This window comes from Chelonia mydas, chromosome 3 (genome assembly GCF_015237465.2).
Source record: "Chelonia mydas isolate rCheMyd1 chromosome 3, rCheMyd1.pri.v2, whole genome shotgun sequence".
Lineage (NCBI taxonomy): Eukaryota > Metazoa > Chordata > Testudines > Cheloniidae > Chelonia > Chelonia mydas.
In genome coordinates, this window is record NC_057851.1 from 163,311,063 (window position 1) to 163,336,719 (window position 25,657).

General features: G+C 41.3%; 1 protein-coding gene across 8 annotated transcripts in view; it reads right to left on the bottom strand.

Moving 5' to 3' along the window:
* The window catches only part of HHAT (hedgehog acyltransferase), a 322,110-nt gene that overhangs the window by 228,463 nt on the left and 67,990 nt on the right, over positions 1-25,657 (bottom strand). For 7 of the 8 annotated variants that reach the window (XM_037895771.2, XM_037895773.2, XM_043543704.1 and 4 more), the window contains one exon: positions 2,053-2,088. The exons of the other annotated variant lie outside the window; for it this stretch is intronic. In XM_037895771.2, the coding sequence (XP_037751699.1) occupies positions 2,053-2,088 (36 nt within the window). The remainder of the gene's footprint in view (positions 1-2,052; positions 2,089-25,657) is intronic. 8 annotated transcript variants of the gene reach the window in all.

Genomic DNA, 25,657 nt, shown 5'->3' on the forward strand with positions numbered 1-25,657 from the left:
ATACAATTAACTTAGGCTTGAATAGAGACTGGGAGTGGCTAAGTCATTATGCAAGGTAACCTATTTCCCCTTGTTTTTTCCTACCCTCCCCGTCCCCCCCGTTCCTCAGACGTTCTTGTTAAACCCTGGATTTGTGCTGGAAATGGCCCACCTTGATTATCATACACATTGTAAGGAGAGAGTGATCACTTTAGATAAGCTATTATCAGCAGGAGAGTGGGGTGGGGGGAGAAAACCTTTTGAAGTGATAAACACCCATTTTTTCATGGTCTGTGTGTATAAAAACATCCTCACTGCATTTTCCACTTTTATGCATCCGATGAAGTGAGCTGTAGCTCACAAAAGCTTATGCTCAAATAAATTGGTTAGTCTCTAAGGTGCCACAAGTACTCCTTTTCTTTTTGCGAATACAGACTAACATGGCTGCTACTCTGAAAAAAGTCTCACTTATGAGATTATTTGTATTCTCAGGAGATCCCATTGTTCGTAGTCTAAGGAGACAATCCTCTTTACACCTGTGACATATTTTTGTGAAAAATAACTATCAAATGATCAGTAGAAATGGCAATGCTGGTAGGAGTGTATGCATAAATACATTTGTAGAATTTATAGTGTCATCACAATGTACAATATTCTCAAACCTTAACTGTGTACTAAAAATGCAGACTTGTTTAGTGATTTTAGCCATCTGGCTCCAGTGAAGAGAACAACTGTTACATCCAAAAAACTACATTAAGAACAACATTAAGGTTGCAAAGTCAAGCACTCAAGAGTTAGGACATGCCAGAATTAAGGTTGTCTGTGCCGCGTTAATTCAGAGCCCCTGTGAGAATGTCTGATGATAAAAGACTTTAATTACATGTTCACATACTATTGTTTCCACAGTACCCGCATCTCATTCAGTGATGGATGGTGCTTACTGAGCAGCTGTTCAATAACTCTTTTTCTCCTCAACTTTCAACGTGTGGCCCCATGTATTATTTACCGCAGACTATTCAAACCCTGCTCTGAACCCCAAATTATTGATTTCTTCATGGGCTTTTCTATGGTGTTCATCATCATAGTATTTGAATGCTTCACAAACATGAATTAATTTATTGTCACATTCATGTATTATGTGAGATAATGGTATGAACCTCATTTTACACATGGGGAACTGAGGCACAGATATAAAAGGAAGTGTCAACTGATTTTGGGTGCCTCATTTGGGACCCTAGGGTCCGATTTTTCAGAGTGTTTAGCATTATATAGCACTTCGTATGTCAAAGGCACAGCTCCCATTCGTTTCAGCTGCAGCTCTGAGTGCATAACGTTTCTGTAAATCAGACCTCCATGGTTTCAAGGTGGACACCCAGAAAATGAAGAACACACAACGACAATTAGTGGCCACCTGTTACAAGTTTGGTTTAAGGGACTTGTCCAGCATCACACAGGAACTCTCTGGCAGAGGCAGGGACAGAAGTCAACTGTCTTAATCATGAGACCCCCTTTTCTCTTCCTGCAATTCCCTGCATCGACTACACTCCTTCCAACTTCTGCAACTAACAAATCTGGGTCCTATAGACAACAGCCTCCTTCTCTATCTAACCCTGATTCATTGCCTGAACACAGTCTGTCTTATGCATTGACTAAGGCAGGGTTTTCACGGGGACAACAAAAGGCACAGCCCTGCCAAAAAGCCAATCCCCTGTGAAGTTTCAAATCCTTACACCAAAGCATAGACACCCTGGGTCTTTTCAATTAAATAATTATAAGAACGTTTTTAACATGGCAAAACGATGCACATATTGTCGTCCTATCTCATTCTCAGAAATGGCTGAACCATTTTTACTGAGATTTTCAAAAGGCACCCTGAAGCAGACACCCAACATGGAAAATTTCAGGCTGAACACTTACAGTTTGGCAAAGTTATAAGTAACCGAAAACAAGGTCTGAGATAAGGAAAATTGTCATATAGCTTTAAAAATAGGCAGCACGAGCAGCACTGCCTAAAACAAGAAACGCTGCTGCTCACTGGAGTTCTGCTGCCCTTTAATGATATCATTAGCTTACCTGATAAGAAAATGATGCAGTCCAACATCGAAACTTCTGTAAGAAAAACAATACAACGTATTTTAAGTGCTCAGATACAACAGCAATGAGTATTCTAGAAACACTCAACCTCAAAATAATCAAATAAGTGTAATTAACTACAATAGAATTACTTCTACATACTATGAACGGCAATGCCTAAGATAGATCAAAGAAGTAGAACATACAATTTCATGTGATTTATGCAACATACATTAAATGTCAGATAATCATCTAGAGGAAAGACTTGAATTCAGTTATAGTCAAGTTCGAGAATTTCCATGACCTGATGTCTGTTCAATAAGGCAGGGCCACGCAGGATGGTATAAGTTCATGGAGGCTATAAATCTGAGTCCTGGTGTTGACATTAATTTTTCTCTTACCCTTTTCATAACTAGTAGGTCTGTGCGCTTCATGCAGTAAAGAGCTGTAGATAAAGGCAGATCCTTTTACCTGAATTGCTACATAAAGCAACTACTCTTCTCCTCCTTCTCTAAGGCTGCTTTGTGCCATTCCAACAAAGCTGCACTAAAACAGCACAATCAGCCATGGTGATTCCCTCGCATCTTACATAGATGATGTAGAATAATCTATAGTAGCCCCTGTGCCACTCCCCTCACCCCCAGCCTGACTTATAGGGCATGTGCCTGGGAAAAGTATGCCTGGAGGGGATGCCCTGTATCCATCTGACATCTAGCTGGTAAAATAACCCATGGACTACCGGCAGTCAGTACAAGTTAGATCAGCACCAGAAACAAGAGCAGTGCCTGGAGACCCCAGGACTGAGGGGGTACGTTTTCATAGCCCCGGAAGCAAGCCTCCCAGCCCGGGGAGACAGACTCAAGTTCATGCTATATTGCTAAAAATAACTGTGTAAACTTTGCCACTCAGGGAGGGGGAGGGACCTCAGAGTCCAAGCTCCAAGCCACAGCTTCAAAGCACTGTCTACCCAGCTATTTTTAGAGCACTACCACGAGCCCTGCTAACCCAAGTGTGTGGACCCGGGCTGAGATGCTTAGACATACAACGGTGGCTTAGAGCCATCTTTGTTCCCCTCTTCTGGATTTGCTCCAAAATACCCCTCAGCCAAATCTGGAGCATCCAGCCCATGAACTGTAGTTGACAAATCAATAAAATTGCAGGAAAACTAGTCATCTGAATTTTGCAAATCTACTTGGTATCTGCGTAAACTTTTCTAAGGAAAGTAGGAGACCTGCAATACATTCCCAGACCAGCTGGATGTATATAATGGCACAGCTATACAAGTATTGTTTATGAGTTGGGTTAAACCTTGTTATGAGCAGAGTTAAAAGCTCATCGACATTGATGCATGAACACATCCTTCCTCATTTTAATATAGTTGTAAGAGACAGTTAAGGGGCCACATCTAAAACAAAGCCTAACAGAACCTGTCCAGAAACTAGCACCGTGTGAGCAACGGGTTCCATAGGTATTGTTCTAACCAGGTGGGTGGGCATGTCTATGGGCGAAAAAGACAAACTGGGAGGGAGGCCAAGAGACAGAGAGACTGAAGCAGAGCAAGAAAGCCAAGCAACGGCTGCGTGTAAGCGTGGTGTGACCCTAGCCAAAAGCCCAGAGAGAGGTCTGTTCAGGGACACAGGCTGAAAGGAGCTTGGATCTGTCAGATAAGAAACAGCTCCTTTTGTTCTTGGTTTCTCCTGGAGAAACAGGACTTTGTAGATTCTTTGTAAATACACAAGATTTCATCAAAGAAAATACCCAACTCCATCATCAATTTCTATTCCCAGCTGGAACAAACTACAAGGCCCCGAATTTTGACTAGCCACCTAGATCAAAAAGGACAACATTACATATAAAGTCTTATTTCTGGTAAGGAACTTAGTTTGAGATGAAGGGTATGTCTACACAGGGATAAAAACCCCAAAACTGGCCCAGGTTAGCTGACTTGGGCCATTGGGGCTCAGGCTCTGGGACTGAAAAACGGTTGTGTTTGGACTCGGGTTGGAGCCTGAGGTCTGGGGACCCAGTGAGGATCAAAGGTCCCAGAGCTTGGGCTCCAGCCCAAGCCTGCACATCTACACAGCATTTTTTTGTCCTGCAGCCTGAGCCCCGCAAGCTCAAGTCAGATGACCTGGGCCAGCCACAGCTATGCCACAAGGCTTTTAACATACCCTAACTAGAAAGGCTTAAATTATTTGCCATAAAATAATTGAAAGCCTTTTGTAAGCAATTAACTCTTGCTGTGCTACCTAATTCAAAACAACTGCTCACTCTAGCTGAGAACAACATGTAAACTTTTTTTTAAAATATAACTAATGCTTGACATGACCCACTGAATAGATGATTCAGCCAGGGAAATCAGTGATGCTGTTATCAGTATCATCCTGACAGAGATACATATCAAGCTTTCAAAAAGTATAGAATTTAACAGAAAATGGAATTACTTCCCATTGATTCAATGAAAAAAAACACACTCCCATTCCCCCACGTAGCAGCTGTTAGCAATACTATTCTTGGAGTTTCTACCGAAGACTTGAGCATGGGCATCTTCAGTTTTATATACCCATACACACCGCCTTTTCCTGAAAGGACTCCCCACCTTTTACTTCGTAAGGTAACAAGAAGAGCATACTGGGACATTTCCAAATTCTTCCTGTTTCGACACACATCAAGATTTGCCTTCCACACTTCTCTAAAATTGTAATAGTCTTATGCAGTTATATTCTTCTATTTTAAATGGTGCACACAATGCATATTTAATTTTTCTGAAAGCCTTTGTGGCTAGGAGTAAAAACTAAGTATCTGTATTGGAGTTCAGGGGTGAGAAGAGCACTCTGTGGCTCCGGAGAATGGTAATAGGATAACCACATCTCTCAACATGAGGTCACCAATTCAAAAACAACAGTTTCAGTTATTACCAACTCAGGCTATCATCTGATAGCTCTTAGGTGTCCTATGTGAAAAAAGCTGCAATGTCAGTCTAGTTTCAAGTGGATAGAGATATGCATCATAAAATGGCCACCACTTTTGACCCTGAATAGTCCCCACATTGGAAGTCTCAAGACAGAGGACAAGGACTGGTACAGACATGGAGACTGAACTGTCCTCATGCTCCTAGAAGCGTCCCATCCAGAACAAGGTTAAGGCATGGAGGCGGGAAGACTGCTGTTGACCTGTGTTGTACCTATTCTATGGATAAACTGGAGGACTTTTAGCTTCCAATAGTCTCAAGGCAACACTTTTCACAACAACAACATGTATGGTGTTTAAAAGACATAGAACAGACACAACTCAACTTTGTTTTGTATAACCTCTCTCCTCTTGAGAGAGTTTACAGGTTTTATAAAATAGTTGCAAAGTTAAAATGAAAAATGAAAGCACAGGAAGACAGTATTTATTACAAAAATTGGAAAGGGAGAAAAAGAAGTCAGAATCTCAACTGGTGTAAATCAGCATAGATCCACAGGCCTTTGTAACCTTAATTTTGATCTTATTACACTGGCATAATTCCACTGACTACGGCAGAGTCTGAATTCACACCAGTGTAAAGCAGGAGCAACTCTACCGCAGTAAGTGGAATTATACCACTGTAAGTAAGATCAGAATCCGGGCACTGTCTGAAAATGTGCCTGGTACATTTTTGAGCACATAAGAAAACGGAGAGCAAGGCTCTGCACACCCAAAAGCCCGAAGAGCTGGGATTTGGGGAGGCTGGCTTACGACAAAAATCTATGTTACTATGGTACATGTTGCTGTTCATGTATTTTTAAAATACTACGTATCTTTGCCTGGTTCACATCTGAAACAAACCAACCTGACTTCACAATAAAAGAGCAAGAGAAACACATACAGTTTATGCAATTACTTGTCAATGCCCACAAATTAAATGGGAAAAAGAGGAAAATAAGAGGACTATATAACAGCTCTTCAGTTTGATATTTGGCAAAAGTGAGGTAACTTCTGTAAATCACAAGGAGAGTATACGTAATCATACTGCACTGAATTAATGATATTATATCATCCTTGTTCAACACTACTTGAATCTAGCAATCAGACATGATACCATATGCAACAATAACGCCATGGTGCACAACCTGGATGCACTGCAAGCCACCATATATGACAATGTAATGATTGTTTCCATCCTGAGAGAACCACACCCACAGCCTGTTGACAGCTGTTTCATAAGTTGCTATAAACTTCATTTAACTCTCTAATAGAGACCTCAGAGGGCTAAGTGGCCGAGCGTGCATCCAGTTTCCAGTATCATGCCTTCCACCAGGAAAGTCAGTCCAGTTCCTAACCCTTGTATGGGGCTTAGCTTCAGCTCAGGGTTTTTAACATCCTTACCCTCTCCTTACTAGAGGGAGAGTGCGGTGGAAATGAAGCTTATGCCCCTCCTGCAACAAGGGCAGTCAGTAGGGGAGCCTGGGCCTTCCCACTCCATTGGGCTCCAACCCAGGGCCCTATGAGAGCCAGTGTCGGCACTCTGGAGTGCTTTGGAGTTGCCTTCCTGGGTCACTTCCTACCCTCCATCTCCAAGTCCAATATAGGATAGGAAAGGAAAAGAAAAGGCAACTAAACCTTCAGCCCCAACCAGGCTCAGCAGGCAGGCTGTCTTCCTCCCCAGCCTTTCCCTTCTAAGCTGAGTTACTTCCTCTTAAGCTTCCTCTCCAGCTAGAGCGCAATCAGCAGGTCTGGAGGGACGAGGCTATGTGGGGGCTCGGTATTGTCCTTTAATCCCTTTGGGCCCAGTGTGGGGTTTGTACACCCCATCACAAACCCCTTCACTGCCGTGTTTTTGTCAGAATTTTTTGAAGTTTCCATTGGGATTCTTGACTCTTCCAGAGTATGTCCCAGTTACATGACCCCAGCATTCCCACTGTATTTTGGATCATGTACACAGAACACAACACACCAGAAATGAGCTTTTGAAAGAAAGGTTTTAATTAAACAATAAGAAAAATTCCCACAGTAAGATGAACACACTAATATTGTCCTCTCTATAATATTCTGTACAATGCTCAATGTTACTATGCTACTTGTATTCAGTACCATGGTATATTCTTTTGATTTTTAGAAGAGTTATGGGTGTGAATCCCATAAAGGATTACAGACTTCCTTCGAATGCTTCACAATCTTGCCTAACCAGTGGAAGAAATGACAAATAGAGTTGTGGTTGTTTCCATTTCATAGTCATCTGGTTCACTGAAGATGATCTGATTTCATCTTAATATATTTAATGCAATATATATGAGGAACATCAGGTACAAAGCACATTCCATACAGTTTAATGCTGTTTTAATAAACAAGTTCTATCTACCGCTCTATTGCAATAAATTATTATAGTTATAAACCTTAACAGTCTAGGCTCTCTCTTGGTAGTACAATAAACTAAAACTTAGAACTGACCAGCAGCCTGTTTGTGCAACACTGACAAGAACTTTAAAACAGTTAGCAAAATGTAATCCTTGAAATCTCTAATTATCTGCAAATATGTATTTCTATCTTCAAGACATTTTAAAAATTAAAAAATTAATTTCTGCTTTGAAAGCTAAAGCTGCACAACATTAAGATGCCTATGCCTACAAATGTGCATTCAGCACATAGTTAAATAAGATCTTCATATGCAGAAGAAATGGGGAAAAGTAGGAATGCACTTATATAGGAAGCTAACCCTCAAATCGGAAGCATTAGCACATTTAGTGAAAAAGCCATGCTGCCAATTCTACGTACCTAAAAACCAAACACGTGCAAAACAGGGATTAAGTTTCCATTTATGGTGCAGTCAGCAGTGAGCCTCTATTGTGCCATGGATGCTTTGAACTTACTTTTGACAGTTCTATTTCATTTGTCAAAATCCCTTCTAGACTTTTTTTTTATTTTGAAAGCATACCCAGTTTGATTCAGTACTTGTATAACTTGCCTTTCACTAAAATACTGTGCATCTTACCTGTTGAATTATATTTGCTTATTATAGGCCAAATCCTCATCTAGTGTAAATCAATATGGCTCTGTTGACTTCAGGGGAATTATGCTGATTTACGCCAGCAGAGGATCTGACCCTACTTTTTTGTTTTCCTATTACATTGTGTTACAGTTCTAGAGTGTTCATTATTTGTTTTGCTGTAGTGATAGGAACCCCAGTCAGAAACCAGGACTTCACTGTACGAGGCTGAGAACCCAATCTCACAGAGAAATATTGGGAGATGATGAGCACCACTGACTTTCAGAGAATTGGGTTCTCAGTCACTGCAGCTCTAGGCAATGGAACCTGGGGGTGCTGAGCATCACTCTGGATCATGCCAATTCTGACAGGCCCAATTTCAAACTGTTAGAATAATAAACTAAATTTCAATAACATACCCTTTAGCAGGATGACTGCATTACCCACATTAACAGACCCTGGATTCTTATGCTACATTTTTCAAAACACACTCTCTCTTGTTGAGAAACTACTTCAATTTGCTGTGAAAGAAGGATCACTAAATAATCATTTTCACTCAATTTCTCCCTATGACTGATGAGCTAGATGCTATTCCTGGAAACAAAATCAAAATGAGGTGCAAGCATAGCACATCTGGGAAGTGTTTGGCCAACCACAGTCTTCAACAAAGATGTCTATTATAATCAGAACAAATACAATCATTATGCAAATCTTTTCCATGGACTGAATAAGTCCCACAAAGATAAACAAAGAAGCATCGCCTGACTCTTCTCACTTACCTCCGTCTAAAAACAGGGAGTAACTCCAGTGAGAGCAATAGCGTTACACGGGTGGAAGTTAGATCAGACCGACTATAGTCTCATGGATGAGAAATGGTTACTTTCATCATGAGTGAGCTGTCTCATACCATCTGCTCATGTGCATGGTCTGGGTTCTGACACTTCTGATGGCCTTGAGCACTTCTTGATAGCTTTTGTTGTTAATGCCACTGAACATCCTCAGGTGATGGGGCAGAGGGCAGATGCTTGATCTTCTCATTCTAAAATGTGAAAAATCTATTTCTCTGCTCAAATGGCAGAACAAATGAATCATAAGGTCTCCATGGAACTGCAGTCTGAAAAGTGGTTCTTACTCAAACCTACTCTCAGTCTGCCCCGCTATAATGTGCTGTATGAGGGAAATATGAAAAAACAGAAGACTGCTCATTTTCTTGTACTGAGATTACAATAAACGTGGAAGTGACCTGAGACTGGCAAAGTATCCAAAACTCTCATTGACCTCAACAGGAATTGCAGATGCTCAGCACATCTCAATATTAGGCCATATGTTTGGAAAATAAAGATACGGGTGATGCGGGGGAAGGGCATACTTTCCCCTTATGTTAATGAATACCATGTACATGTTGAATACTTTCGAGAAAGTGTTCAAGAATCCCCAATTCCTGTAATAGTATTACCTCTGAATGATAAACTGTACATTCTGTAACGATGTAGATTCTGTCCTAAGAGTTAGGACTGTGCACTTGACTTCTCAAACAAATTTCAACAGGCTTTTTTCAAAAGCAGACATTTTTTGCTTGTCTGAGCTAGTTCGGTGCATGTCTTATGAACCATTTTTCAGCAGCTTCTGTACACTGACAACAAAACCACAGGCAGCCCTTTGCATGCAGAGGAGCATGTCATGATTTTAATTTTTGGTGCAATTTAAAAACAAATAGGGGTGGGTGGTTGAGTTGTCATTTGTAAAGAGGGCTCAAAATTAGCAGAAAGTGTTGGCAGGTAGGAAACTACAGTATATAACATGTGTTAGGGAATACACTTCCATGGAGTTGTGTGGTATTTTAGCCAGGAGTCTCCCACTAGACCTTAACAGTTGTGCAGCCTCTGCCCCATAAAGCGTTAAATGGAAAGTTGTAAATTCTACAGAGAGGAACAGATTTCAAATGTAACATTATCCCATGTTTTACTAGAGCAATCTTAGTCCTCATGTAATCAGGCACAACTCCATTTAATTCAATGGAGCTAGTTACCACTTACGGCAGTGGTGAATTTGGCCAGCTGATTAGTTAGCATGTAACATATCAATATTTTTCTCCCCTTCTGTGCATTCTGCTTCTCCTAGCAACTTCACCCCCCACCCCATTCATGACATTTCAGCAGCCGATTCCCCCACCCCACCCCACCATTGTAAATGTGGGTAAAACAATGCCGCTCTTCTTGCACACTAAAAATCCCAACTAATTCACCTAGACTCAGAGGAATCAGCTTCAGTTTAACAGAAAGGCAACAGCCGCACAACCAGCGATGGTACATTTCCATAAACAGAATGTGTTTTTGAGACTAAATCTGGCATTCTGTCAGCTGAGTTGCTGACTAAGAGCCTCTCCACACAGAATAATGTGCATTGGCACCTGAAGTTTATTGAACTATAGCTGTTCTCAGTGAGACACTGCTTGTAATAGATTGTTTCTCTTCTCCTCTTTCTCAGGGAGTGTCTTGAGGCAGTGATGCCCAACAGGCAGCACAAACAAGAGAAAAATTCCTTGACTGAGAGATGGATTTATCACTTCTAAACTACTTTTTTTTCTTCTTCTGGTTTTGCTAATTTCCCTTGCAATGCTGCCTGTGGCAATCTTCTAATTGGTAATCCCTGAAGAATGAAAGTGTCCAAAACATGAATAATTACAGAATTCTAAAAGTGTGCAATGTCATTTGGGAACATATAATTTAGGGGCTTGTCTGCAGAAATAGATGACTGTGAGATAAGCAGATGATAAACCGGGATACGGAATTTGTTGTTGTCTGTTTAGTGTCCTAATGAATGGATTAGAAAAGACACCGGTGGAGCGGGCACTCCGTGGGTGGGAGGGGAATATATTTAAAGTAAATAATGTAAATAAGCTCCGCCAATTTATTTTATCGTTATTAAATATAGTTCTCAGAAACCTAGAATTTTAAAGGGACTTTTGCCTATTACCTGTATGAAATTAGAGAGAGGCTTTTTCCCCCCCAGATGTGCAACAGGGATTCAGATGTGAGACCTAAAACTTCACTGCAGATCTCATCTGTCCAGTAACATATGGCATGGGTATTCCCAAATAATAAATAAAACAAATTATTTATAATGCACCTGCCATCTCTGCTAAGGCATTTGCACAGTATAACAATGATGATTACATCATAAAATATATAATATAAAAGCCAAATAAACTAAAGAGAGCCAAATAAACCAGCATAATTATACAGCTAAGATAGTATACTATTTGCTGGCAGTCTTTACAATAAAAAGTAGCTCTGAAAAATGTGTTTCGAGTCACTGGTTAAAACTGGTGAGGCATCAGATGATGCAGATAAATTCATGTGAATCCGAACGCACACAGTAATCCTCAACAAGCATTTATCTAAATACAGGAATTATGTATTCAGTCTTTACAAATCCAATCTGTTCTAAGAACACGGAAGTCAATGGAACTCCTCACAGGGAGCTGTGCTGGCAGATCTCAGCACAGGCTTGGGACCTATTAGAACTTCTACTTTTTATACAGTCTTTACTCAGGCAAAACTCCCACTGAATGTTGCCTGAGTATGGATTTTAAGATCTAGCTCATCAATCTTGGATTACAGAATCTGTAGTAGAGAAAAAAAAATCACAGCTGATCTGTTATGCTTATCATGCTGTTCTAATATCATTTTCAGGGCCAGCAGGACCATCCCATTGTTATACCTTTATACAGAGCCTAGCACAAAGGGGCCTTGAGATACTATTACAAGTAATACAACAAAAGTTCTTTTGTCCTAGTCAGAAGAGAAATTTTTCAGACTTTACCACAAATATTTAAAATGAAAGAAAACATGATTTGACAAGGTGAGAAAATTCCTGCTTCAGGGAATTCACTGTACTTCTAAACATCAGGATCTTAAAAGTCAGCTTGAGCCTAGATCTCTAGCTTCAGTGGAGTATCTCTTTTCTCTGCAAGTGGTGATCCCAATGCTTAAGCCATCTGCAATGCAGCAAACTCTGGTACTGGCTGCCTTCTCTTCTTCTCAAAGTAGTAAATGTAACCATAGGGGAAAGAAAAACAAAGATTGCCCAAAACTTTTATCTCATGTCCTTATCAAGCAATTTCTTGTTATGGTCATAATAAATAGGACTTTAAATACATAAGGACAACCTTATCATATTCCCTGACACATGCTCAAGGATTTACTGGAGTTTAAGCACTTCAGTTTCCTGGTAAACTCTTCTATTTAGAATTCCCATTCTATTTCTTCCCTGAGTGATTTAAAATGCCATCATTCAGTTCAGTCTGTGTTCAATATTAGAAAGCTTTCTCCCACAATAAAGTTGTCTTTTGGTTTCCCATGTCCACAGAGCAACCAAAATTTGTTTATTAAATTATGAAATTTTCAGGTATTCCTGATTCCTAGAGTTCACTGCTCTGACAAATGCTATTCAGTGCTGTATGATTCTTTAGGCCCCCATGCTGCAAACTTTGATGCACGTGCTTAACTTTACACATGCGAGTAGTTCCACTGAGTTCAGTGCCGAAATACTGCAATTCACCCTGACTTTTCTCCTTGCAGATAAGCATTCTCTGAAATGGAGTCACAGACAGAAGCTGAGGCTTTTAATAGCAAGGTGGTGGGAACCCTGGGTGAAACACTGTCCTCAACTGAAGTCAATGGCAAACCTCCTGACTCTAGGCATGTGGTATTCTGGGAGATGTAGCTCAGTAACTAAGTAGTCATTTTGATGCAGGCATTTTCATTTGTGATTGGGTCAACAGATGTGATTTATATTTTTAAAACTAAAATACCAGGACGAGTTATCTGATTAGCTGCACCATATGTGATTAAGGAATTTTATATTGTCATTTTGATGAAGAGGAAGATTTTAATTATTTTGAGTGGAAAATCATTAGCTGCACCATATGTGATTAAATGATTTTATATTGTCATTTTGATGAAGAGGAAGATTTTAATTATTTTGAGTGGAAAATCGTTACCAATCTCCTCCTGCAAAGGAAGAGGGATCAGCTAAACTTCCCAGACAAAAATCTCTCAGCAAGATTTAGTCACTGCTGGAGGTGGCAGAAGAGTAGACAGAAAACTGGCTCAAGTAGTGAGTTTTATACTACAAGTTTACATGCTTGTTTGTGATGCATTTTTGCAGATAACGCCTTATACTGACAGGTTTCAGAGTAGCAGCCGTGTTAGTCTGTATTCGCAAAAAGAAAAGGAGTACTTGTGGCACCTTGGAGACGAACCAATTTATCATCCGATGAAGTGAGCTGTAGCTCACGAAAGTTTATGCTCAAATAAATTGGTTAGTCTCTAAGGTGCCACAAGTACTCCTTTTCTTTTTACCATACACTTTGTAGTGATAATCAAGATGGGCCATTTCCAGCAGTTGACAAGAACGTCTGAAGAACAGTAGGGGGTGGGGGAGGGAATAAACATGGGGAAATAGTTTTAGTTTGTGTAATGACCCATCCACTCCCAGTCTTTATTCAAGCCTAAGTTAATTGTATCCAGTTTGCAAATTAATTCCAATTCAGCAGACTCTCGTTGGAGTCTGTTTTTGAAGTTTTTTTTGTTGAAGAATTGCAACTTTTAGGTCTGTAATCAAGTGACCAAAGAGACTAAAGTGTTCTCCGACTGGTTTTTGAATGTTATAATTCTTGACATCTGATTTGTGTCCATTTATTCTTTTACGTAGAGACTGTCCAGTTTGACCAATGTACATGGCAGAGGGACATTGCTGGCACATATCACATTGGTAGACGTGCAGGTGAACGAGCCTCTGATAGTGTGGCTGATGTGATTAGGCCCTATGATGGTGTCCCCTGAATAGATATGTGGACACAGTTGGCAACGGGTTTTGTTGCAAGGATAGGTTACTGGTTCTGTTGTGTGGTGTGTGGTTGCTGGTGAGTATTTGCTTCAGGTTGGGGGGCTGTCTGTAAGCAAGGACTGGCCTGTCTCCCAAGATCTGTGAGAGTGATGGGTCGTCCTTCAGGATAGGTTGTAGATCCTTGATAATGTGTTGGAGACGTTTTAGTTGGGGGCTGAAGGTGATGGCTAGTCGCATTCTGTTATTTTCTTTGTTGGGCCTGTCCTGTAGTAGGTGACTTCTGGGTACTCTTCTGGCTCTCAATCTGTTTCTCCACTTCAGCAGGTGGGTACTGTAGTTGTAAGAATGCTTGATAGAGATCTTGTAGGTGTTTGTCTCTGTCTGAGGGGTTGGAGCAAATGCGGTTGTATCATAGAGCTTGGCTGTAGACAATGGAAACAGGCCAGTCCTTGCATTTGTTAGTCTCTAAAGTGCCACAAGTACTCCTTTTCTTTTTCCTTATACTGAGTAGTCAATGTTTCTCTTTTGAATTTTGCCAACCTTTTATAATCTCTTAAAACAAAGGTAACTTTAGTTACACCTTCCCTATTCCTTCAGAAAACTACCCCAACCTTTCCCACGTAGTAGATGAAATCCTGGTCCCATTGATGTCGAGGACAAAACTTCCATTGATTTCAATGGAGCCTGGATTTCACACCCTGTCTTTTGTAAGGCTCTCCCAGTGCTTGTCAGATTGTCTTGACTGAGCCCTCTCCTTTCTAATAGAGGGTTTTATTAAAAGCTGTTAGCCATTTTCAGCATATTGTTGCCCCTTTCTGATCCAAGTGGCTAGTCAAAATTCAGGATTCTGGGCACGTTCCAGATGGAAACAGAAATTGATGGAGTCTGGTATTTTCTTTAATGCAACCTTGTTTATTTACATGTATAAAGTCCTGCTCTTCTGAACAAAGGAGGAACCAAAAACAGAAGGAGCAATGTCTTAGCTTACAGCCCTGAGCCTCTTTAGCCAACATCAGACCTCAAAGCTCTCTCTCTAGCTTCTTCCCAGGTCCAACTGTGCTCACGAGCTACTGCTTAGCGTTCTTGGTTTTGGCTTTTGCCTCCCTCTCTGTTCTCCACATGTGCATGCACACACACCAATACTCAACAAAACCCCTCCACTCAGTCCCACCTCTCAGCATAACGCTATGACCACTGGCAAGAGACAGAGCCTATGGATAATAAGTCTCGGAGCCCAGATCTACAGACTCAGAATCACTCATTGGCACTAAGAACAGCTCTGTAGACATTCGGGCTCAGGCTGGAACTTGGGGTCTGAAACTCCAGCCCGAGCCACAACATTCATACACCTGTTTTTAGTGTGAGCCCACGTCTGTAGACCCAGGCTCTAAGACCTGCTGTTGCTGGTTTTAAAATGCAATGTAGACATACTCTTGGACTCCTTGGGGGAGCAGGCTTTGAAGCATCAGGAAAATCACAACCATGCAGAGCCAGTGCCAAATAACTTAGCTGTGATGAACGAGCTCCAAGAGAGAGTGTCAAGTTGCAGGTGGTCCTTGGAATCTCCACATGTAGCTTCTACTGGGCTGGGGTTACTGGTGAATAAAGCTCATTGATTTCAAGTGACAGTAACAAAGCAGGAGCCACAAGCAAATAATTACAATAATTATGCCATTTGGAGTTGAGCAGCATTAGGTTCTTCATTATTACTTCTTTTTATATTCCAAAGAGATAAATAATAGATTTTTCTCTATTGAAGAGATTTAATGAGCCTTTCAAAGCTTTAATATAATCAGCAAGTTAAGCTGTACTGTAGGTAGGAAGAACTGGCATGCACACTAATTTAATAGACGTCAAAAGCAGTTAACGTTACTGTCTATGTCAATGAAAATGACTAACCAGAACAGAACAAAAATGGCTTTCATTTACTCAAGTGAAACAGTGCCTCAAAATAATGCTTTACATAGGAGAATTAGGTAATAAAATTTGATAATAGTACAGCAGATAAGAAATCAAATAAAAGAATATTATTTTCATTCTACTTAGAAACAAGTCACTATACTTTCAAAACATTGTACTAATTCTGTGACTAAATCTGCCATGCAATTTTAGGTACACAGGTTGAGTATTTTGATACTGACAAGCTGAGATAATATTTGAAAGCTGTATTTATTTCACACTATCCACGTACACCCACATGCTGAGGAACTGCAATTTCATAAAACTAACCTTTTTCTTTTTACATTCTTTTCAAGGCTTAGTCACATATGAAAAGATCCAGTAATGGTTAATGGAATTGGAAAACCCTCAATATAAGGCTAGAATAATACCACCCTTGCTCACCTTCTTCACACCAGCAGTCCCATTCAGCAAAATGGGATTTGCTGGCATGGGTAAGATGAGCAGAATTTGGTCTCATGTTCTAGTCTCACCGAAAACTTCTGAGTGCTACTTAAATCAGTCCTAGTTAAGAAACAATCTCTTAAAATGTATTTTGCATAAGCACATTCCAGTCAACAAAATAGTATTTAAATGGATGTATAACCTTGAATAACATGGAGATCGCATCTCAGTAGAACTTACATAGCATCTAATGTTTCCTCGGTCTGCAGTCTGAGCTCTGGGACCCCCCACCTTGCAGGGTCCTAAAGCCCAGGATACCGCCTGAGCCCAAATGTCTACACCACAGTTAAACAGCCCCTCAGCCTGAGCCCAAATCAGCTGGCACAGGCCAGCTGCGGGTTTTTAATTGCAGTGTAGACATATCCACTCTCACTGAAGTAGCTATTAAATGATGCACCGTAAATGTATTGGGACAAATGATCATAGTCCATCTATGGATCTGCATTCTTCACAACAGCTTTCCATATGTTAATAGTTTTCTTTAATCTGACTATCTGTGCTATAATATTTTATGCCATGGAAAGTTATTCCTTCTGGTATATATGTAAATTACTAGTTATAAAGGCCCGCACTCACCCCTGGAGTGCCCCCTGACAGCTAGGTTGCAGAACCCCAGTTGTGTGTCTGTCTCAGTTCCCCTTCCTGTGGTTTCACTAAGTCCAATGAGGTATACATATATTGAACTGTGCTCCTTCAGGGGTCTAGTTTATTGAATCCAAAGGCAGAACATTTTATACAAGTAAACTTTCTCCCAGAGTCCTAGCTGGGTAGGGGGCAGGGCAAAGAAGGGAAAGAGGACCAAGTTAACATTTGTCCATCAATCCCCCTTAAGTCCATCTACCACCTTGCTACTGAGGCCCTCTTGTCCTAGAATCATCTTCTGGCATCAGGACCTTTTGTCATCAGCTGGGGAAGGGTTCCGCATCTGCGTTCAAGGTCCCTGCAGAGTTCAAACCACAGCAACCCTTCAGCGGAACAGAACATAATTCCTTTGTGATCTGGAGTTCCTGCTGCTACCTGGTGAGGTCCTCCTGCTTGGGACCAAGTTGGATCTGGGTTGGCTCATTCTCCTTAGCATAGCCTGTCACAGGTTGGCTAGGTGCCTGACCCCCTCATGGGCCAGCCCCCATGACACTAGTTTTGTAATATTATTGCTCTGTAGCAATTCTGGATTTTTTCCACAGAGTTATTACAGTTCCAAAAGAATTTCCTTTAAAATAAAAACGGTAGAATATGGATACGTATTCAATATTTTGAAAGTCAGTCAGTGCTAATGAGTGATACTGATACTTAAATATTTTTTTAAAACTCAACTAATTCAAGATAACCATCCCAGCAACATTCTGTCTAATTATTATTTAGCAGTCTTCCAGCTTTGTAGACACCTTATATCAAGCTTTTCATTAAAAAGATAGCTCAATAAAGCTCACTCAATACTGAACTAGCTGCAATGACATGCAGATTATTTTCTTGAGAGAGTCTAACTTGTAGGCTTCATTTCCTTTACCATTTTAAATGTTCCATGAGCCACCAACCAATTTCAACATTCCACCATCTACTTCATTCTAATGTATAAATATTGACTTGATTTAACTGGTAGGGGTTTTGTTTGGTTTTTACATTTTCTAGTTAATTCACTGCCTTCTGAAAAGAAGGTAGCAATTGTCATGTCCATAATGACTATAAACCTGCAAAGAAACGTGTGATATGCGTTGAGAAATAAGGTGAAACTCTGGCCTCAGTGAAGGCATGGCAGTTTTCCATTACTTTAACGGGGTCAAGATTTCACTCCATTTATTCTTCCTTCTAGAAAAAACAATGTTTTCAAGATAGGATTTAGAGTAGGAGGGAGGGAAAGAGAAATGATGGAATGGTTCTGTCCTCAGCACACTACACATTTTAAAAATGGTAAATTTGTTTAATAACTTGGCTGAAAGCCTGAAATCTAATTAAATAGCAACCTGAAATTACTAAATTCATGGTTAGATTATAAAATTCACTTTTTCAGTGCATGTCCTTAATAATGCATTTCACCAGATATTAAAACACATACTCTCTTCACTAATGGAGTGATGCACTGTAACTTGAAGGATTACATTTCTGCCTCCAGTATGATAACAGCATAATGGAAGTTTGTCTCCATCCTACCTCAGTAATCATTGTAAATGAGCTGAAAATCTCAAATGCTATGGAAAAGAAATGGATCTCAAGAGACAGGAATAATACCTGTCTCAAAAGGAATAAAAATTAATTGTTGTTCTTCCCTGAGCCAAACTTCTCCCATGAGTCAATTATGGTTCTTAAAAGGTCTGTGCAATTTCATTTAACATTTAACTAACAAATGGTACAAATACAGACTAGGAGTAATACTTTCAAAACCACGTAAGGGCCAGATTCAAAAGGCATATCTGTGCTTAATGCCCATTGATTTTAATGGCAATTTGGTGCCTAAATACCTTTAAAAATCTGGCCCTAAGTGACAAAGTCACTTTTGAAAATGGGATTTTAGCTGTTAAGTCACTTAGGTGTTTTTGACCCGAGGTTTCCTTTGCCTTTGAAGATACTACTCTCTCCACTGCCTTCCTACCACAGCTGATGTGAACAGAATCCAGAAGTTCACTATTCAACCCCCAACAGCTGCCCATCTCAAAGAGCTCTAACACGGTAGCACACTCCTGGAACAAGCCTCCTCACTACCCAGATAATTTGTGGTCAGGTTACAGAAGGATTTGACATTTAGTTCTGCTGTCAGCTCGAACCAAACCAGCAGGTATTGATATGTTCCTCAGGAAACTCAATAGGAAGGAAACAACTGAGTCTCCAGCACCTTCAAAGCAAATACTGACACTCCTCCTAAAAACCTAAACCAACCTAACAAAGAACAACAAAAACCCCTATAATTTGCATGCCAGCATATGATAATCTCAGCACAAATTTCAGAAACAGCAGACGTGGTACATTTCTTTCTTTACGACATCCTATTATAGTGTAACCCTTCTGCCAGGTGGTTAATGTCAGCAAAAAGGGCCAGTTTCAATATATCTAGAGTTCCTCTTGACAAATAACTAAACTGGATTGAGGCCCCATCAAGAAACTTGGAAAAATTAACGTAGCTTCAACAGGCAGAACTTCCACACTTGCAAGCACCCCAAGACTATACAAACAAGAAAATCAGTGTAGGGGAAACAGAACACAGTCAAACTTGGGAAAACACAGCAACAGAATATACATGAACATAAACAGTAAAATGCCCCAACCCGCCCCTGTCCAACTCCCTGTCCATCTGCCAGCGCATGTCCAACAGGTGGCCACCCCACCTCATCCGTCCACTGAACCCCACTTATGGTTTGGATCAGCAGGCTTCCATAATCCAAGTACCTCTTTGCAAATCTGTCTCCAGTCCCAAGGGACCTAGGCTGGTTCACCTCGAGGGATCACCATCTAAGCCAGTTAGTTATTTAGTGTTAAAGTGATGGATAGGTAGGGCCCCACCAGAGCCCACTCAGCTCTGCTGCTGTCCTCTGCATTATCTCTCGCAGCCAAGTCCCCCCAGAAGGGAACCCAAAAGCACATAAGTCCTTTAAGCAGAGTCCAAGATGCTTGGAAAGGAGCTCTTTGCAACAAGGTAAGAGCTACTTCCTTTTTCTGAGCCTCTCTGGGATCCCACAACCCCTCAAAATCCAAGTTCATGAGTTATGGTGAATCCTCACTAGAGGATTGTTGGTAGGCAGCCTATGCAAATGAAAGTCTCTATGACACCACTTTTCCCTTTTCAGCAATACAGGAAGTAAAGAGCTCTTTCCCCTCTAGCTTCTGGACATAGGTCTTACAATAGGAACAATTTTCAAAACTGCAGGCATCTTAAAAAAACCACCTGCATTCTTTAAACATATGCACACACAAGGTCTCCTTGGAAAACTGTTTTTTCATATATAGTTTCTACAGCTGATCTCAAGTCCATTTCTCTCTCTCTCTCTCTCATACGCACGCCCCTTATTGACTTCAGTGCATGTGTGCACAAGTGAGAGTTTAATGTGCTATTATGTGCTTAATGAGCTATTTAGAAAAGCTGGACGAGCACAAATCCATGGGGCCGGATGCGCTGCATCCGAGAGTGCTAAAGGAGTTGGCGGATGTGATTGCAGAGCCATTGGCCATTATCTTTGAAAGCTCATGGCGATCGGGGGAGGTCCCGGACGACTGGAAAAAGGCTAATGTAGTGCCCATCTTTAAAAATGGGAAGGAGGAGGATCCTGGGAACTACAGGCCAGTCAGGCTCACCTCAGTCCCTGGAAAAATCATGGAGAAGGTCCTCAAGGAATCAATTCTGAAGCACTTAGAGGAGAGGAAAGTGATCAAGAACAGTCAGCATGGATTCACCAAGGGCAAGTCATGCCTGACTAATCTAATTGCCTTCTATGATGAGATAACTGGCTCTGTGGATGAGGGGAAAGCAGTGGACGTGGTGTTCCTTGACTTTAGCAAAGCTTTTGACACGGTCTCCCACAGTATTCTTGCCAGCAAGTTAAAGAAGTATGGGCTGGATGAATGGACTATAAGGTGGAGAGAAAGCTGGCTGGATCGTCAGGCTCACCAGGTAGTGATCAATGGCTCCATGTCTAGCCGGCAGCCGGTATCAAGTGGAGTGCCCCAAGGGTCGGTCCTCGGGCCGGTTTTGTTCAATATCTTCATTAATGATCTAGAGGATGGTGTGGACTGCACCCTCAGCAAGTTTGCAGATGAGACTAAACTGGGAGGAGAGGCAGATACGCTGGAAGGTAGGGATAGGATACAGAGGGACCTAGACAAATTAGAGGATTCGGCCAAAAGAAATCTGATGAGGTTCAACAAGGACAAGTGCAGAGTCCTGCACTTAAGATGGAAGAATCCCATGCACCACTACAGAGTAGGGACTGAATGGCTAGGCAGCAGTTCTGCAGAAAAGGACCTAGGGGTTACAGTGGACGAGAAGCTGGATATGAGTCAACAGTGTGCCCTTGTTGCCAAGAAGGCCAATGGCATTTTGGGACGTATAAGTAGGGGCATTGCCAGCAGATCGAGGGACATGATAGTTCCCCTCTATTCGACACTGGTGAGGCCTCATCTGGAGTACCGTGTCCAGTTTTGGGCCTCACACTACAAGAAGGATGTGGAAAAACTGAAAAACATCCAGCGGAGGGCAACAAAAATGATTAGGGGACTGGAACACATGACTTATGAGGAGAGGCTGAGGGAACTGGGATTGTTTAGTCTGCGGAAGAGAAGTATGAGGGGGAATTTGATAGCTGCTTTCAACTACCTAAAGGGGGTTCCAAAGAGGATGGATCTAGACTGTTCTCAGTGGTAGCAAATGACAGAACGAGGAGGAATGGTCTCAAGTTGCAGTGGGGGAGGTTTAGGTTGGATATTAGGAAAAACTTTTTCACTAGGAGGGTGGTGAAACACTGGAATGCGTTACCTAGGGAGGTGGTGGAATCTTCTTCCTTAGAAGTTTTTAAGGTCAGGCTTGACAAAGCCCTGGCTGGGATGATTTACTTGGGGATTGGTCCTGCTTTGAGCAGGGTGTTGGACTAGATGACCTTCTGAGGTCCCTTCCAACCCTGATATTCTATGATTCTATGTGGCTCTTCAACTTTCAGGTATTTGGGTTTGTTCCCTCTCAGTTTGGTAATATCTATTTCTTGTATTTATGGATTTCAAACACAACCTCCCTTTAATTGATGGATTAATTACTAGAACGAGAACATTTCAGCATTGTAAGAGAAATTCTTTCTAATCCACGGTTGCTTTGTAAGTAGTCCTTTGCTACATTTAGGGGATCATCTAATAGATTGGAATTTTTGGTGCACATATAGTTCTGAGGTGAACACTTTGTTAAATGAGAGGAGTGAGGATTCACTCATTTCAGCAGGACAGAAATTCAAAACCATTCTAAATAATTATAAAACAGTTTTATAAAAGCAAGCATCTGTGATAAACTGGAAAACTTTCACCATTAGCCCTTGGCCATCAAAGACTAGAAACAGCCTGAAAATGACATTCATAATCTGCGGGAAACAGGGAAGGAAGCACAAACTTGTCTTGTCTTTTCTCATCTTTCACTTTCAGCTACTGGTTAAATCCCATTGGAGGGAAGGGATTTCAAAAGAACAGAGGGCCAGAAATTAAAGGAAATTACCCAGAAATATCTGATCTTCTTGGAGAAAGCTGCTAGATCATTTATAGGGGTTCAAACATTGATTGTCTATTCAAAGACAAGTAAATTTTGTACAGTATATCTCTTCTGAGTCCCACAGAAAATCCTCCCAAGTCAAAAGACACCAGCACAGCTACTAATATAGTCTTTGGGATGCAGCTGCAAATGCTGCCCCAGTGCTCCCTTACAAAGTGGGTGGGGTTGGTGGGCAGATCCTAAATATGCTGGTCATATTCTCACCCCGCCCCCAAGCTCTTCCCTATATTGCCACAGGAGGTGTGGCATTCTCCTACACAGCCTCTCCATGACATGCAAGGGTAGGCAGAATTTGCCCCTAAACTGACCCTTGATCATCTCTTTCATATGGAAATTTTTAAGATGAATCAGTTACAGATGGGTTTTCTTCTTTTCCCGAGGTACATCCCAATTAAAAGTTATATGGCTACAATTTTCCACTGATCCCATGGAATTTGAGAGGCAAATTCTGTGAGAGGAAATTTAGCCCTGATTCTTCAATCTCTCAAGCCCCAGCAAAAATCAGTTAATTTAATGAGCCTGTATCATGGCCAAAGAATGCTGTGGCCCCAAAAGAGAAATCCAAAGCATAACACAGGATTTTGTTACAATATAAACCTGTTATACCAATAAAATAAAAACCAGCAGGATCTTAGTAACGTGGAAAAGGCAAAATGCCACATTTATTGTGAATACAGAAAGAATCATAGTAAGCAGTTAGTTATAGCTCTAACATTCCGTTCAATTTCAAATTTATTCACACACTCATTCATACACACACACAGGTTCTGCAAGGTTATCATCATAGTTACCAGCCTTAGAGTTGCTCGTGCCAAGCCACTGGCCAGGTGGCCTGGACCTGAGGAGGGAGCAGGGCCTTGTCAGATGCTCATCTGATGCTCCTGGAAGTTGGTTTGCAGAATCAGACCCCAAAGTTCTCACTTTCTAGAGTCCTTTTTATAGGAATTTATTCCTACGCCAGTCTACGGGAATTGCTTCATCATGCTGTTGCTGAATCAATCAGCAGATGGCACGTTCCTGACAGCTCCGTGCTGCCAGATGCTACCTTGTTCTTGAGGCTGTTGGGTGGATTCCAGTCTGCCCTCCAGGGGTCCTCTGGCTGTTTCCACTTGACGCCTTCTTCGGCCGATGGACACTGGATTCTTAGGCTGGCACCTCCCTGATCATTCATTTATTATCCACACCAAGCATCCATCTACATACATCCTCTATCTCTATTTTAATCACAATTGTTAACAAAGCGAGATAAATACAACAAAAGGGTGGGGAGACTCTGTGTGCTGTTTCTGTTGTTACAAAGTATCGCTTTGAGTCTCTCTCTGTGTGAGTGGTTGTTGTTACAAAGTATTGCTTTGAGAACAGACTATGTCTTAGGATGTACTAACACAATTAGCAGCTTGCAAGCTTCACACAGAGGGAGAGAAACAGTAAAACAAGAGACCAAAAACCAAGAGACCTCTTAATTAGTAATACCCTGGAATTTAAACTATGGGGAATCAAACACATTTGTGATTTTAATACAGAACTTCTTTAATATGATCCAACATAACAAACCCTCCAATACTACAGCTGCAGTCTATGCAGTGACATCAAATGTCTAAAGCAGAGCAGGCAGCTGATAAGTGACTGGGTTTCCAATTGTTTGTTGTTCATCATTAAAAAGTTACACACAATCAAGCTGGTCTGTCAGGCTTGCACTCAGGGCCTTAATATTTGAGCGTCTTGTCCCTTGAGTCAGCAGTATGAAAAGGAGAAACATTTTCTCATCTGGTCCTTTCTAGCAGACATAAAAGACAACTGGAGAGGTCACTGCAATGGTAGGAAGCCCTTAATGGAAACTGTGAGGGAAGGTAAAAGGTGGTATCTGGGGGGAAAAGGGGCAGGTACAGAGACATTTTACAGGCCAGTTTTATACTGCACATTTATAGCCAGGATTATTATTAACCTACAGCAAATTTCTAGCCTACAATTTACAATTCCCTAAGATCTAGTGTACATAATATACTCATCATATAAAGGCAAGTAATCCACTAACAATAAGGAGGCAGATGACCTAGACTGATCTAAACATAATCTCCTTCAAATCATAACCCAGCTGCAACTATCTGATGTCACCAAAATCTCTGTGGGATATTTTTAACATATTAATATTACACACACACAAACTCTGCTGCTCCTGGCAACATTTTCCTGAGCTAGAATAACTACTTTTTCATCACACAGCAAGTCAATGCACATTGTTCCAGCAACATTTTAGCTGCTCTGCTGGTAACACAACAAAATCACAGAGCTTAGCTCCTGCCCTGCAGGCCAGCACATTCTGCCTCTAGGCAGAAGCATTTCCCATCTGGTCCATGCCATATCCCAAGATTTTTTGTCTTGAGGATAAGACTGAAGTTCCCAGCAGAGAACCATGTTTTCTCCCCGTGAGCAGGGTCTATCATTTGCAGTGGCACAAATCTTTCTGGAGACACACCACTTCAAACAGCTACATGGACAAGAATTAGGGTGCTAAGCATGGAATGCAACCTGGAATCTGTCACATGGCAGCTCAAAATGCCAGACCTTTCTCTATCCCCTTGCTCAACACATTAATGCTTCTGGCTGGGATTTGTTTCTACCGCTCTCCAATTACATTTCCTCCATTCTGGATGTACAAATCAGAAAGATATCCCTAAAAAAACCTGTCTCCGACAAACTCCTGCCTACCCTTTCCTGGAGAGTCCTCATCTTCAAGGCTTCACTGAGCTTAGGCTAAAACAGTGTCTTAAAAATATGTTTTAAGAAATGTCTGTTCCCACCCACTCTTGCCTCCAAACTGTAATACGGTATTTTGCAGATGCCAGGATTGAAACATGTTTAAGTTGGGCTATGAAGCCAGTAAAGACTGGACCCTAGATAATACAGAGTGGTTAAAGTAGATGGAAGCAGTAGGGGGAAACTCAGGCTGCACTATCTAAGGAGGATGGGGAGCTGTGGGGGAGCACCATTTACCCAAGAAAGGGAGAGGAGGAAGAAGAGTAGCTGTGTTTCCCTGTCTCCACATTGTAGTCCCTAACAATAAAGGTCTTCCTGTAAGAGGGAGTTCGTGGTGTTTCCATAGGATTTCAAGATACATTGATCATCTACTTTTGCATATGCATGTGCTCCATACTCACTGAACAAGTAGG